At 35.8% G+C, this 15203-nt stretch overlaps 1 protein-coding gene across 3 annotated transcripts in view; it reads right to left on the bottom strand.

Moving 5' to 3' along the window:
- Positions 1-15203, bottom strand: part of PPP4R4 (protein phosphatase 4 regulatory subunit 4) — a 128399-nt gene that overhangs the window by 44636 nt on the left and 68560 nt on the right. For 2 of the 3 annotated variants that reach the window (XM_014582905.2, XM_014582904.2), the window contains exons 3-6: positions 11329-11476; positions 10716-10789; positions 8510-8616; positions 6982-7089 (exon numbers count right to left, since the gene is read on the bottom strand). In XM_014582905.2, coding sequence (XP_014438391.1) covers positions 6982-7089; positions 8510-8616; positions 10716-10789; positions 11329-11476 — 437 coding nt within the window. Of the gene's footprint in view, positions 1-6981; positions 7090-8509; positions 8617-10715; positions 10790-11328; positions 11477-14889; positions 14959-15203 lie in introns of those variants that run through there. The other variant, XM_027767092.1, reaches the window with a different exon arrangement.

Below are 15203 nucleotides of genomic sequence, written 5' to 3' on the forward strand. Positions count from 1 at the left end.
TGGGGTAAGGGAACAAAAATTTAAAAAAAAAGAATTTTAAGCAACCTCAGCAAATGATCTGGACTAATTTTAAAAGCTTATCAGTATTAATTGTAAAACCCAAACAAAATCTTTTTACTTATATTTCAAGGCATACATTATATCTCCATTTACCTAAAACACACCACAATAACTATTTTTTTTAACTGACAGGGCTGTGTATACTTGCCAGAGAATCAGAAAGCCAAAAGCAACCCCCAATGGGGCATGCTATCCACTTGCAGAAAAATTAATCTGAACCTCTACCTCTCACCATTGACAAAAATCAACTCAAAGTAGATCAAAGATCTAAACCTAAGATCTCAAACTATAAAACTACTGCTGTAAAACACTGGGGAAACTCTGGGAGACATTAGAGTAGCCAAAGGCTTCTTAAATAAGACCCCAAAGCATAGTCAATAAATAGACAAATGGGATTACATCAGATTAAGAAGTTTCTGCATAGCAAAAGACACAGTAATTAGTGTGAAACAATAGCTCTCAGAATTGGAAAATATTTTTGTAAACCATGCTTCAGATAAGGGACTGATAACCAGAATATAGAGGGAACTCAAGGAGCTTTCCCAAAAAAAGCTCCCAATTAAAAAATGGGAGAATAAGTTGGAAAAAAAAAAAAAAACACTCTCTAAGGAAGATATACAAATAGCCAAAAGGCATATAAAAAAATGCTCTACATCCCTCATTATAAGGGAGATGCAGAATCAAAACCACAATGAGGGGACCAGCAGTTAGCATAAGGGCTATGTCACTGGACTCCCATGTAGTCGACCACGGTTCGAGTCCCAGACCCAGTGGTTTAAACTCACGCCAGGCGCGTGGTGCATGCGTGCCCAAGATCCCGAGAGGAGAATGGAGGAGAAGGGATTGTGGCGTGGCCATCCCCCCCGGGGGGTGATTTCCTGCTTTCTGTCTCTCTGTCTCTTTCTGTCTGTCTGGCGAGCACACACACCCTATAGCAAAAACCTCTCCAAAAGAAAAAAAAAAAAAAAACCCACAATGAGATACCACCTAACCCTGGTCAGAATGACTAAGATTAAAAAAAAAAAAAAATTTGATAAGGGCTGGCAGGGGTATGGTAAAAGGGAAACTCTCTTACACTGCTGGTGGGAATATAAATTGGTCCAGCCACTGTGGAAAACAATGTGGAGATTACTCAAAGATCTACAAATAGAACTACCATATGATCCAGCAATCCCACTCCTTGGTATCTACCCAAAGGACAGAAGAATGCTTAGTTGGAAAAGTGTTTGCACATCTATGTTTACGGCAGCATTATTCACGATTGCTAACACATAAAACCAACCCAAATGTCCATGAACAGAGGAATGGATTGAAAAAGTGTGGCACATATAGTCTACAGAATACTACTCAGCTATTAAAAACAAGACAATGGCTTTTTACAGAAAGTGGATGAATATGGAAGATTTACTGCTGAGTGAAGCAAGTCAGGCTATGAAGGAGAAACACTGTATTCTCCACCTAACATATACCGACCATCTGCACTCTATGGCTGAAGTGGAATGACTAGAGGATACAGAAAATGGTTATAGATACCAGATACAGTGTGGGAAGAGGGTGAGAGAAGGAGGAGAGTCTGAGGAAAGACATTAAGGAGAAAAATAGAGAGGCAAGACATTTAAGGGACCAAGAAATGGGTTATTATCTGTTGAAGATAACATGTATAGTATTCCTAACTGGACTTTGAGAAATGTATTCATGCTGGAATATTCACTTTACAAGCTAAGTTACATATGTGATTGAATGTATAAAATAAATTGAAATAAAAATATATATAATAAAAAAATAACATTCCTTATCCCAAATGCTGAAAGGGGGTGGGGGGAAGCAATGTATTGCTCTATAGGGTTTGTTAGATATTTCTCAAAGGGAAGATAAAAAGTATGAATCAGGTATTAATAATTCTCAGTCATCATACCATGGAAATCCTATGATTAAGTATTTTTAAGATTTTTATGAAGGCAGCCATTTTTTCTTTTTGCTTATTTTTTTTTTGATTTTTTTAAATTATTTACAATCATTCCCTATACATCAATACAGTATACAAAACGAGATTTCCCACCCAGAATATACTAATATTGACTCAATCAAGGGTATTGTCATACATGTTACCATCAACAAATAATTTTCTATTTCTTGTTGCTTATATACTTTGCTTCCCCCCCTTAATTCCTTATCTCTCACCCTCTGCTAATTCTCCCCCTTCTCCCACACTGTCTCTGATATCTACAGTTGTTTTCTTTTTTTTATTCACTTTTATTTTAAATTTTTATATACATTCAATCATATTATTTAGCTTACAAAGTGAACCTTTCAAGATGTGAACATTTCTCCCCAGTCCAGTTGATTAGAATATCTTCCACCAATAAGACCACACCTCCCCAACCCATCAATGTTCTGTCTCCATATCCCTCCTCCAAATGTCCTTCTTTAGGTCCCTCTTCTCTACACACTCCACTTCTGGCACTAACCCCCATCTCTTGTGTTTGTACAACCTTAGGTCAATCAGTTTCAGTTACAGAGTGCAGACACTCGGTATATATTAAGTGGGGGCATACAGTATCTCTCCTTCATAACCTGGCTTGCTTCACTCAGCAGTAAATCTTCCATATTCTTCCACTTTTTGCCAAAAGCCAGGGTGGTTTTTTTTTTTTATGACTGAATAGTATTCCATAGAGTATATGTGCCACAGTTTTTCAATCCATTCATCCGTATGGGAGCACCTGGGTTGGTTCCATGTCTTGGCAATCATGAATAGTGCCGCAATAAACATCGGTGTGCAAGCACTTTTCCAATGAAGAATTCTTCTGTCCTTTGGGTAGATACCGAGGAGTGGGATTGCTGGGTCATATGGTAGTTTTATTTGTAGATTTTGGAGGAATCTCCAAATTGTTCTCCACAGAGGCTGGACCAATTTACATTCCCATCAGCAGTGTAAAAGAGTTCCCCTTTCATCACACTCCCGCCAACACTTATCATTTTTTGTTTTTTTAATCTTAGACATTCTGACCAGGGTTAGGTGGTATCTCAATGTTGTTTTGATCTGCATTTCCCATAAGATGAGGAATGTGGAGCATTTTTTCATATGCCTTTTGGCTATTTGTATGTCATCTTTAGAGAGTGGTTTTTTTTTTTTCCAACTTCTTCTCCCATCTTTTAATAGGGTTGATCATCTTTTTTCCAAACAGCGGCTTGAGTTCCTTGTGTATTCTGCTTATGAGACCCTTATCTGATGCATAATTAACAAAAATATTTTCCCAATCAGAGGGCTGTCGATTCACACTAATTACTGTGTCTTTTGCCATGCAGAAACTTCTTAGCCTGATGTAATTCCACTTGTCTATTTGGGGGATGATCAACTGTGTTTTGGCGGTCTTATTTAAGAAGTCTTTCCCTGCACCAATGTCTTCCAGAGTTTCCCCAATGTTTTCCAGGAGCGGTTTTATAGTTTGAGATCTTAGATTTAGATCTTTGATCCACCTTGACTTTATTTTTGTAAACGGTGAGAGGTATGGTTTCAGATTCATCTTTCTACAGGTGGAAATCCAGTTTTTCCGGCACCATTTGCTGAAGAGGTTTTCCTTTTCCCACTGAATTGACTGGTACAGTTGTATTCCATGCTTTTTCACATTTTATCTATTCACCAAAGATCTTAATTTAAACTATCAATAGCAAGCACAGCTAATATATACACCTCTATGAACACATATCTGATTTTAGGTGTAAACCCCAGGGAGTAAAGTGAACATACTATAAAGTAGCACCTAGCTGGAGCTATCTAACTTACTGCAGTCATTAATTAGGTATTAATAGGTATTTTTATTGCATCTTTTTTTGTTTTGTTTTGTTTTCTTGCTATAGAGCGCGTGCGCTCGCCAGACAGACAGAACGAGACATAGAGACAGAAAGCGAGAACTCACCCCCCAGTGGGGATGGTCACACCGCAATCCCTTCTCCTCCATTCTCCTCTCGGGATCTTGGGCATGCATGCACATGCGCCCGGCGTGAGTTCTAAGCCACCGGGTCCGGGACACGAACCGCGGTTGATTCGCGGTTGACTACGTGGGAGTCCAGCGACATAGTCATTACGCTAACTGCTGGTTCCCTTTATTGCATCTTTTAATGTCAGGAAAAACAGTTTTATTTTTAATATACCAAAATCAAAAACTATTAAGAGAAATTTAAGTTTTAAAACTTAACGCCATGAAAAAGGTTAGAGTTCAATCCAAATAGTAGGTAGATGAACCTATCAACAGTTCAAGAGAAGACAAAAATATTTAAATATGGAAATCAAATCATTGAAGAAAATCAGTAATGTTTTAGTCTAAAGTAAAAAAAAAATTCTATTTCATTAGTTCAGACTCACATAATTAATCTCTCTTCTATTGAATTTGCAGTGTTACTGTGGCCTGATCTTTCCATTTAAACTCTGGAAGTTAACATTCAACTCCCGACTTGTCTCTACAATTAGGTTGACTATTCTCTTAGTTGTTTCTTATACTCTTATTTCTGTGTGTATGACTTTAGTTTCTCTAGTATAGCACTCCCTTCAGCGCTTCTTGGAGAGCTGGTCTAGTGTCGATAAATTCTTTCAGGTTTTGTTTATCTGAGAATGTTTTTGTCTTTTTTTCCCATATGAAAGATAATCTTGCTGGGTATAGTATTCTTGGTTAAAATTATTTTTCATCTAACACTTTTCCTATGATTAAGTTTTTAATAGGACATAAAAACTTGAAATCCCCCTCTGAGGGGGGGGGGGTTCTGCTTTCTGTCTCCCTGTCCCTCTTTGTCTCTCCAGTGAGCACACTGCCCTACAGCAAAAAAAAAAAAAAATCTTTAAAAAACAAGAAAGGAAACACTATGCTTAAAATCTGCTTTAAGTTTTTAATATTTGCTCCTTATACATAGAATAAATACAAGCTGTTTGTGCAACATATGAATCTCTGCAAGGTATGGTATAGCTCCAGATTTTCTTACAAAACTGTTAACAACTTAGATGAATAAGTTTAATTGGCAATTTCTTAGAAATTTTGTTTCTAAATAATCTTATATTCTTATCAACATAATCTGATCTCAATCTCTGCTTGATATTTAAAATGATCTCTTTTTCTAGTGTTGTCTACTTCCCTTACTAGAGTAAACATTTCCATGAAAGAGAAAAAAAAAGAAAAAACCCTTCAGATGAAATAAATGTACATATAATTAAGCAAATTACTTTCTTAAGCATATTATAACTTAAATTAGGTAGATTCTAATTTTATTTTTATAAATTAGTCCTTAAGCAATAATACTATATGAGTTTTCAGAAGACTAATTTGAACACACTTGACCCATCTATAATTAACAATAGTAAAAATATCAGATGACAAAAAATAGAATGCATTTTCTACATCTTGATAGAGTGATTAGGATAACACTGTATTTCCTAATCAGTTCTGATACTGGTTGATAAGCACAGATCTGGGTAAGTCTAAATTCATTATGGTCCATAACGATCCAAAGAGAGTCATCTAGACAGAAGATTTATTAAAAAGAAGCTGACCCTGAGATCAAAGGGAATCAACTACTCTATTGGAGCATTTTTCAACACATTTATATCCTGCTTAGCAAAAGTAGTCACAGGACAGAGTGTATTACTATACCCTGAGTCTCTGTGTAACATTCTAAAGCTTTCCCAAAACATTGAAGATTGACCCAGTTTCTTTTTTTTTTTTTAAGAGAGATTTTTTGCTACAGGCTTAGTGCCTTGCTAGAGACACAGAGAGAGAGAGAGAGATTGAGAGATAGTGAGAAACCACCTCCCAGTGGCCATACTGCAATCACTTCTCTTCTATTCTCTTCTTGGGATTTGGGGCACACACACACGTGCTTGCCATGAGTTTTGAGCCTTCGGGTCTGGGACTCAAACTGTGGTTGGTCATGTGGAGTCCAGTGCCTTAACCACCACACCAACTGCTGGCCAAACTCAGATTTTTAAAAATTTAACAATGGTCCAAATGGCCATAATCTGATGGTTCTTGTTTGTGAAACTAAGAACCAAATGAAATTGGAACAACTTCTACTAAAAATAGTGGGCTCCAGTGTTTTTTGTACCAATATAGAATCCTTTAAAAAAAAAAAAGTTTCAGGGCCAGACAGTGATGCGGTGGCAAAATGGATGTTCTGCAAAGCTTATCCAAAGGCCTCCTTGGGTACACAGGGCATGTACTTGCACATAATCTGGGGCTGGCTGAAGCTGAGCATAGATAGTGGTTATCAAGACCCTCTTGGGGGTTCTATCTCTCTACTTATCTCTCTTTCTGTCTCTCTTCTCATGGAAGAGATAAATGAATGAGCTTAAAACAGAAAAAAAAGAACTACTTTCTAAGATTGTTTTTAGATAAGGCTCCTTTTAATATCATACTTCTAGCTTGATGTGGGGTTGGTTTTTACAAGTAAAGAGATCTGTTGTCCTATGTATCTTCTTCCTGAAGTTCATGCACTCCAAGAGCAAGAATAACAACAAAGCAGATAGTGGAAGCCGGAGTTGCACAGGAGATACGGAAAGGCTATCAGAGTAATCCCATCTGAAATAACCCAATAACATAAACAGCAAAAAAAAATAACCAACCAAGAAATACTATAACTATATTCCAAGAATGGTTTACACTGACGTATGTTCTGCTCCTGAATCTAGGCATTTGGAATGATAATTAGGTAACTAAGGTAAAAAATCAATGAAATAATAATAACTGAATGGCTACCATCTTACTAAACACATTCTCTTTTACCTTTTTTAATCCAGACATATCAGGCAATACTTGTTAAGATCATTTTTAAGATAACATTTTTAATACCATGATTTCATAGAATACAGGAATAGGATATGCTTGTCTGACAATCCAGAAATAAGACTATGCTATAAGGGATTGAAAATATACTTACCCAATGCCCTGAGCTATATTTTCTAATTGCCGACACATACATGATCGAACTTCATATTCTACATCTTGACAAAGTGATTTTACCAGAGGAAGTATTTCTCTTTTAATGCTGAATGGGGGTGGAGCAGAAAAATAAACATGCAAATGGGTGTTTTAGAATAATTAATATTTTAAAACAATTATCAAAATCTTAACTTAGCTCAATAACAACAAATATACTTTAAAATAAAATTTATAATGTATTTTTATATATGTTAGTAAATTTGGATATTATCATCTGCTACTTGTAAATTATGTAAATGACAGGGTCTTTTTAAAATAATGAGCACTTTTGGATTGGCAGTTAAACATTTGTACCTAAACTAAAAGGCTATCGCAGCAATGTATCTGATTCTAGAAGCAAACAACTAAAGTATTCTTCAATTTTATATTTTACTCTTGAGTCATAATTACATACTCCATTATTTCCTGTGATATTTTTCATCTAGGCAGAGAGTTGCCTGAAAATTAGAAACAAGTTCCATAAAATCCTCAAAATATAATAAATTTCTCAAAATAACAAATTCCTAACAATAATGTAAGAAAGCAGAAATTCTATCTTTGGGTTAGTTCCATGGCCTCTTGGTTAAGGGAATCAGATCCAACATGGTCAAATGCAGTTCAAATCTTGGCCCTAGAAGCTTAAAATACTCCCCAAGAACATGTGCACAGGTGTGTGAATGTGCATGTGTGCGTGTCCAAAATCCCAACAGGATGGCGAAACGGAGGAGAGGGGAATGCGGTGCAGCCATGCCCCATAGGGAGGTGCTTTTTCCCTCTCCCTCTCTGTCTTCCCCTCTCACTGGTGAGCAATTAAAAAATAAAAAGAAAAAGAAAAGAAAGAAAGAATGAAAAGAAAAAAGTAGAAGAAATTCTATATGTCATGCTTACCAATTTTAGAAAGCTATAAAATAAGGCCATTTTCTCCTCAAAGGGTAATTTTCAAGTATAACAAAAGATTGACTATTCTAACAGATAAATGGTACATCTACACAGTGCTCAAAGGGCACAGATCTACATACCTACCAAAATGTAGGTATGAGACAGGAAAGACTGAAGTGGGAAGTAGAAGAAAAGGTCACTGTATAGATTTTTGAAAAGCCATGAAGTTGAGAAGAAATGCATCTGAATAAGTAGACTCCTCCCTAGGAATTCTATAAAGCTAAAATACCTAAACTGGGACCAGGAGGTGGCGTGGTGGCTGGGGGCTGGACTCCCATATGGCCGACCATGGTTCAAGTCCCAAACCTGGTAGCTTGCTTTCTCACTCCCACCACCCCCTCTAGTGAACACACATGCACTAGAGCAAATTTAAAATAATAATAATCAATAAACAAAATTAAATAAAAAATTCAAAAAAATGTAAAAAACAGCTAAACTACTATGCAACATGAAGTAATATAATTCTAACATGATTGTTAATCATATCATCATAATACATTTTGAATCAGTTTAATAAAATAGAGAAAAAACTATACACAAATACTTACGTATGGGCGTCAAATTTGTTGGTCAATTTTCCTAAAATTTTACAACTAACTAAACGAGATTGGACTGTTTGAGAAAGCTGTGCCTTGGAAACAAGGGGATTCAAAATCTAAAGAGAAAAAAATTTAGAAACAAAATCACAAAGGTTCATTCTTGTCACTAATGTCAACTGTCTTCTTCCAAAAGTATTTTAATGTTCTAAATGTTTTCAAAGAACCTGAATTACAATTTGAAGCACATAATTGCTTAAAACCAGGATCACCTTTATCTGTCTTCTGAGTTATTTAAGGTAAAGATGTTGATAAATTATGTAACTAAAAACAAGTGCAGGGGGAACAAAGTGAAGAAAAATTTATAGAGAATTTTACAATATATATGTGCGTGTTAAGTATAATGTGAGGCCCAGTTCTATGGTGAAGCAGTAACATGCTGCTCAAAAGAAGCTAGATATTACATGGTAACTATAGTTCGAATTCTCAGCCTGGTCAGCCTGAAACACACCAGACATGTGTGAGTGTCCAGTATTTGATGGGCTAGAGGACTGGAGAAAGGGGACTGTGGAAGGAGCTTGTCTTGCTCTCTGTCATTCTCTCTCTCTTCTCTCTCACTCTTTCAGGCATGCGCACACTCTATCATGAAGAAGAAAAAAATTTAGAAAGTATTTTGAGTTGTACACTTTCAAAAGAGAAAAATCCAAAGTACTCATCAGATACTCTAAAATTTATTTTTATTCCATATAGATTTTTATATTTATCCTAATGTGATAGAAAATATAATAGCTTCAGTACATTCTGTTGGGTAATTCTATCATCTGAATACAACCACCTAAGTCTGATATTCAAACCTCAACAGCATGACAGTGTAAAGAACCATGATCATCATTCGCTGAGCCTAGCCCCAGCCCTTCAGTTTCTCTAAGTAAACTTAACATTTTTTTTTTTTTTGAGAGAGGTTTTTCGCTATAGGGCGCATGCGCTTGCCCGACAGACAGAGAGAGACTTAGAGACAGAAAGCGAGAAATCACCCCCCGGGGGGATGGTCACACCGCAATCCTTTCTCCTCCATTCTCCTCTCGGGATCTTGGGCACACATGCACACGTGCCCGGCGTGAGTTTTAAGCCACTGGGTCCGGGACACGAACCACGGTCAACTACATGGGAATCCAGCAACATAGCCATTACACTAACTGCTGGTTCCCAGTAAACTTAACATTTTCTTATCCCCAGATTTCTCATCTACTTAAAAGGGAAATTAGAATATGCCATCCTAACATCCGTCCAATTTCTGAAATTCTGTGACTCTAATAAAGGAGTCAAATGGCTTTCCTTTCAACAAAGTAGACATAATTACTAAATTCATAATAATAAACAGAATTTAAAAGTGAAAAGTTTGAAATCAAATAAAATGCATATCTGAAGTCTTAAAATTCAGATTAATTTAAGTCTTAAAAATCATATTAAATAATATACGGCACTCTATAGAGTAAAAATCGCATTCTACCGTATGTCACTATTCCAAAAATGTAAATAACACATCTACATTACATTCAACATTTCTATATTTGTAATTATCTAGTATACAAACATCGTATAACTGGATAAATCTTCCCATTATCAAGTAAATATTTTGACATTACAATAGAACCATAAATTGTACTGTATGAGGGCAAAGAAAGGACCAAAATGAAATCAGTGGAGGGTATTTTATTAACTATAACTGTTTTTTTCAAGCATGACTTATTTGAAAAGAAACATATTATAGGGATGATCAAAGAATGCAAAATCATTTCACTAAAGGATAATTTTCTATTTTTGACTTCTTTTATCTTAACTTGCACAAAGCCTGTAGAGAAGAGCATACTGAACAATGTTGAAAACTAAAAGGCAAAGAATATATTGGAAAAAGATCTACAATAACATTTGCGAGTATAACAAAAAATTGACAACCCTAACAGATAAATGGTAAACATACACAGTGTTCAAAGGGTAGGATCAGACAATCCCAAAAGAAAAATAAACTGATACAATACAATACATGGGAAATAATTCAACAGAATACTTTTAAAATTCTAATTAAAATATCAATCCATTTCTGGCCTTTAAATTAAATGGTAAAACTTAGAATGATGACTTAGTGATATATACCTAAAAGAGATAGAAAGAAAGGGAGGGAAAGAAGGAGGGAGAAAGAAAAGAAAAAAGAGATTACCTCATGCCTTAGGGTTTCTTTTGGCAATTCTTCTATCACAGACAGAAGAGTTTCCAGCCATGCATTGCTGACACCTGATTGACAGATATAGCATGCTAAATAAATGGTTCAATTACAAATTAAGCTTTGTCTCAGTCACTAATAGTCAAGGTATCATTTAATGATAAAATGGAAATAATTACTTTTATTATTATTATTCTAAGGAGTTTCTCTACTTTCTTTTGTCTTAGCTAATATATATATATATATATACACACACACATACATACACACACACACACACACACACACACACACACACACATATATATATAATGTATATTTTAAACAATAATATTGGGAGACTATCTTTTTGCCCAAGATGTGCTTTTTTGCCATATGATAATGCTATAAACATAAATTTTGTAATAGATACAAATCTAAGCTTTCAAAGATACTGAATTGTGTGGTCTTTAGAAGGAGAATGGCTATTTTAAGTCATACCACTGGACAACTCTTAGACAGCATGGCCTCATTCAGTTAATTCTCATCAGGCAAACTGCATTCAAATAACAAAACTGCCACATAAAAGAAATAATAATTAAATACATAATTAAGCATGCAGGCGCCTAACCTGCGTCCCTGTGCTCCAGATGCAGCAGAATGACTTGGAGGAAGGAGTGGGCATATGTATGAATTGACACTGATTCTTCCTGTAGAATGGTCAAAAATGACACCGCAGCTGTTAACTGCATCTCCACTCCTGCAACATGCAGGATTTCCTGTATAATCAAAGAAAATTTGCTAGTTACACAGATGAGAGATCAGAAATTATAATTCTAATAAGTTCAAGATTATAGGACCATAGTCATATTCCACAAATTAGTAAGTATGACCTTCAAAGATATACACTACTTATTGTATCCGCTCCTGATCATTTAACTCATTAGGCCATATAAAACTGAAGTATCTTAGGAGTTTATAAAGTAAATTAACATTTCATTGCTTTATTAAATAAAAGTTAAATAGTACATAAATCTTTAAACAACAGAGTAAGGATTCTTGCTAAATTTCAATTTCTATTTGCTCTTTGAATTGTACAGCTTGTCATCCTCCCCAAAGAATAATGTCAAAGCTCAGAAATGCATGTGTTCCATTACTTTTATTTCTGCTTCAAAAAACAAACATTATGCATTCTACTATAAGAAGGAATATACTTAAAAGTGTAGAAATGTATCTTCCCTTTTAAACAACTAATCAGAACATAAATAATGATGAAGTAAATTGTTTTTAAAAGTTTCTTAAATATAAGAGCATGTTTTTAACAATTAACTATATTCACAGCCATCTCCATTTACACTTAAAGAATTTTTAAATGCATATTTGAACTTAAAGCCTATATTAGAACATTGGTTTTCAACACATCAGAGTGGGGGGGGCTATATTTCTAAACAAGCTTCATCAAATATATCACTTACACTTCTCTAGAAGTGTGTGTGTGTGTGTGTGTGTGTTGTGTATGTGTGTGTGTGTAATGTAGAGGCACTTAGAAGAATTACTTTTTTTATTCCATTATGGCGATTTCCCTTATATGCCTATTTTATAACTCATATAGCAATGTTAGTACAATAACATGGAACTTACATAAAACAGTTTCATATCGTAAGATAGTTAAATTTCCTTCATTAGTTCCTAATGTATAAAATGTGAATTACAGGGACCAGCAGATTCCATGTAGTAGATTGTGGTTTGAGTCCCAGATGGGTGGCTTAAAACTCATGCTGAGCACGTGTACATGTGAGCCCAAAATCCAGAGAAGAGAATGGAGGAGAAAGGACTGCAGCATGGCCATTTCCCCTGGGGGCATGATTTTTCACATTTTGTCTCTCCAGCAAGCACATGCACCCTATAGCAAAAATCTCTCTCTAAAAGAATTTAAAATTAAAGTGTGAATTACAGTACCATCATCAAAGAGATTTAAATCATTTAAATAGAACTTTCCTGATTTACCAACTTATTGTGCAAAATGAGCATTAAATAATAACCACTGCAAATCCAACTATCTCCTCTGTATCCCTTGGATATCTAATAGGAATCTCACCTTATCCACACTTGACTGATCTCTCCCTCAGATCTGCTCCCCCTGAAATCTTCCTCATGTCAGCAAATAGTAAATGATGACTCTGTCCTTCTAGTTGCTCAGCCCAAAAACTTTGGGGCCATTCTTAGCTCCTCTCTTTTCTTCACTCACCCCAATCAAAAAGACCAAAACATCCTGAAGGTCCAGCCTTTGAAAGAAATCCGTCCAGAATCTGACCATTTATCACCTCTACCACTACCATCTTAGTCCAAACCACCATCATCTCCAGCCTGGATTATTCTAATAACCTTTAAGTAAATCATGATTCCATCATTGGCCCTCTATCATCTATTCTGTATATAGCAGTCAAGGACATCCTTTTAAGAAATAAGTCAGACCACTCCATTTTTCTGTTTAAAACCCTCAACGACTTTCCATCTCACTCAAAGAAAAAACAAAGTTCTTTTCATGACTTCCAAGATCTGTTCTCAATTTTCCCTTTTCCAAGATTTCCATGTGGCTGGCTCTCTGATGTCTTTCAAATATTGCCTTTTCCATAAGGCCATCCCTGATGACCCTATTTTAAACTGAAAGCCACCTCCTTACCCAAGCTCTTATCACCCCTTTTCACAAGTGTCTTCCTCACCATCATCCAACATACAACTGACTCATTTGTTTGTGGTGCATCTCTCAGACCTAGAACATAAACTTCACGACTGCAAGCATTCTTGTATGTCTGTTTACTGCTGGATCCCCAACTCTTGACACATAGCAGGCATCCCATAAGTAACTACTGGCTGACCAAATAGCTCTCACCTTTTAACCTAAACTCCTGCTCTTGAGCTCTCTTCCTTCACGCACATTTTCCACATCTTCTAAAATGTTTATCAAGAGATTTGGAAGTGAGTATTAAAGATTAGGGATTAGCAGAATTAGACGGAAGGCAAAGCAAAGATAGCTCTTGTAGAAATGTATCCTCAATCCTCTTTCCTGCCTTCTTCTGCTCCAGAATCTCTGTAACCAAGATTTAGGCCACATCTCCAGACTCCTTGATCCAACACAGTAGGCCCACTGCCATCCACCATACTAGCAGAAAATATATGTGTTTCTACCAAGGAAGAAACAGACTCAGAACAGTGACGTATTTTGCTGAAGGCCAATAAGCTAATAACTGGCAACTCAGACTTGACCTTTTATCAGATTCCAAATGAAGCATGAATTCGTCCTCACAGTCACACTTCCGTTCCTCACTTACTAAGCATGGCGAACATCAATCCTAAGCTTTCACATAGTGGTGTGGGAGATCTGGCAGCGGCATTTGCTGTGTCAAATGTTTACATCCCAGAACACCTATCACATATTAAGGTGGCTGTTTTTTGCTTTGTTCTGTCATGAGTTTTACCACATACAAACATTATTTTACAAGCTTTTTCATCATATATCTTAAGAGATCATGGCTGAGAAAAAAGAGAAGGAATGTTAAGGTGTGAAGCAGAAGCAACAACTTGGTCTCTGAAACCAATCTTCTCTTATCCCCCATTTTACTCTTTCCAAACTCAATGCTTTTTTTTTTTCACACTAACAATTTTTAATTTTAAAAACGCTTTTAAAAGACTTGATGTGGCCAGCATACATCACTTACAGGTTGCAGAAGACACAGATTTTATTTAGAAACAGAAAGGAGTTTGCAAAGAAATATAATAATAAATTGTGAAGGCCACAATGTGCATTCTGGTTGACATGAGACTGCTGTTTTAAGTTCCAAGAGATATAATTCTTCCCCCTCTTAAAGTCATTAAAGTCTTGGTTTCTGTACGTATGCAAACTTTATGCAAAAGAAGAACATGAGAAGCTCTCCAACTTCTTATCTTCTTACTGTATTACTTAGTCTTGACTCCCGCAGCAACATTTGCCCCAACTATTTTGCATTTAATTTTCGAAAAATCCTCAAGTCTTATCAGGATTTGGGTTTTTCTCTTGTTGTGCTGACTTCAACATCTGGGACTGTCCACTGTTAAGAAACCAGCACAGACTAAGAGATTTTATCACTGCTAAAAATCAATTGATTTCTAAATATATTTTTCTAGAACATAATACTATAAGTTTGATACTTACCAATATGAGTCCTCCTCCACAGAGTCACACCCTCTGGACAAACATATGTGAGATCCATACTCTCTGGATAAATAAGTGTGCATCCTCCTGGACCTTGGAAGACACTGAAAAGTAAATTCCTCTATTGCTTAAGTGCATGCCTTAATGCCAGTTACCATTCCTCTTACATACTATTGTATGGCTGGCATCCCAAATCGAATTCCTCAAAAATGAAATGAGACATTTTATAACTGAGTTAATGGTACATTTCCAAATTTTAAAAACTATTCCCATTCAAGGAAGAAAAATGTATTGGACATTCAATATTTAAATTC

This window comes from Tupaia chinensis, unplaced genomic scaffold (genome assembly GCF_000334495.1).
Source record: "Tupaia chinensis unplaced genomic scaffold, TupChi_1.0 Scaffold143913_1, whole genome shotgun sequence".
NCBI classification, from domain to species: Eukaryota; Metazoa; Chordata; class Mammalia; order Scandentia; family Tupaiidae; genus Tupaia; species Tupaia belangeri.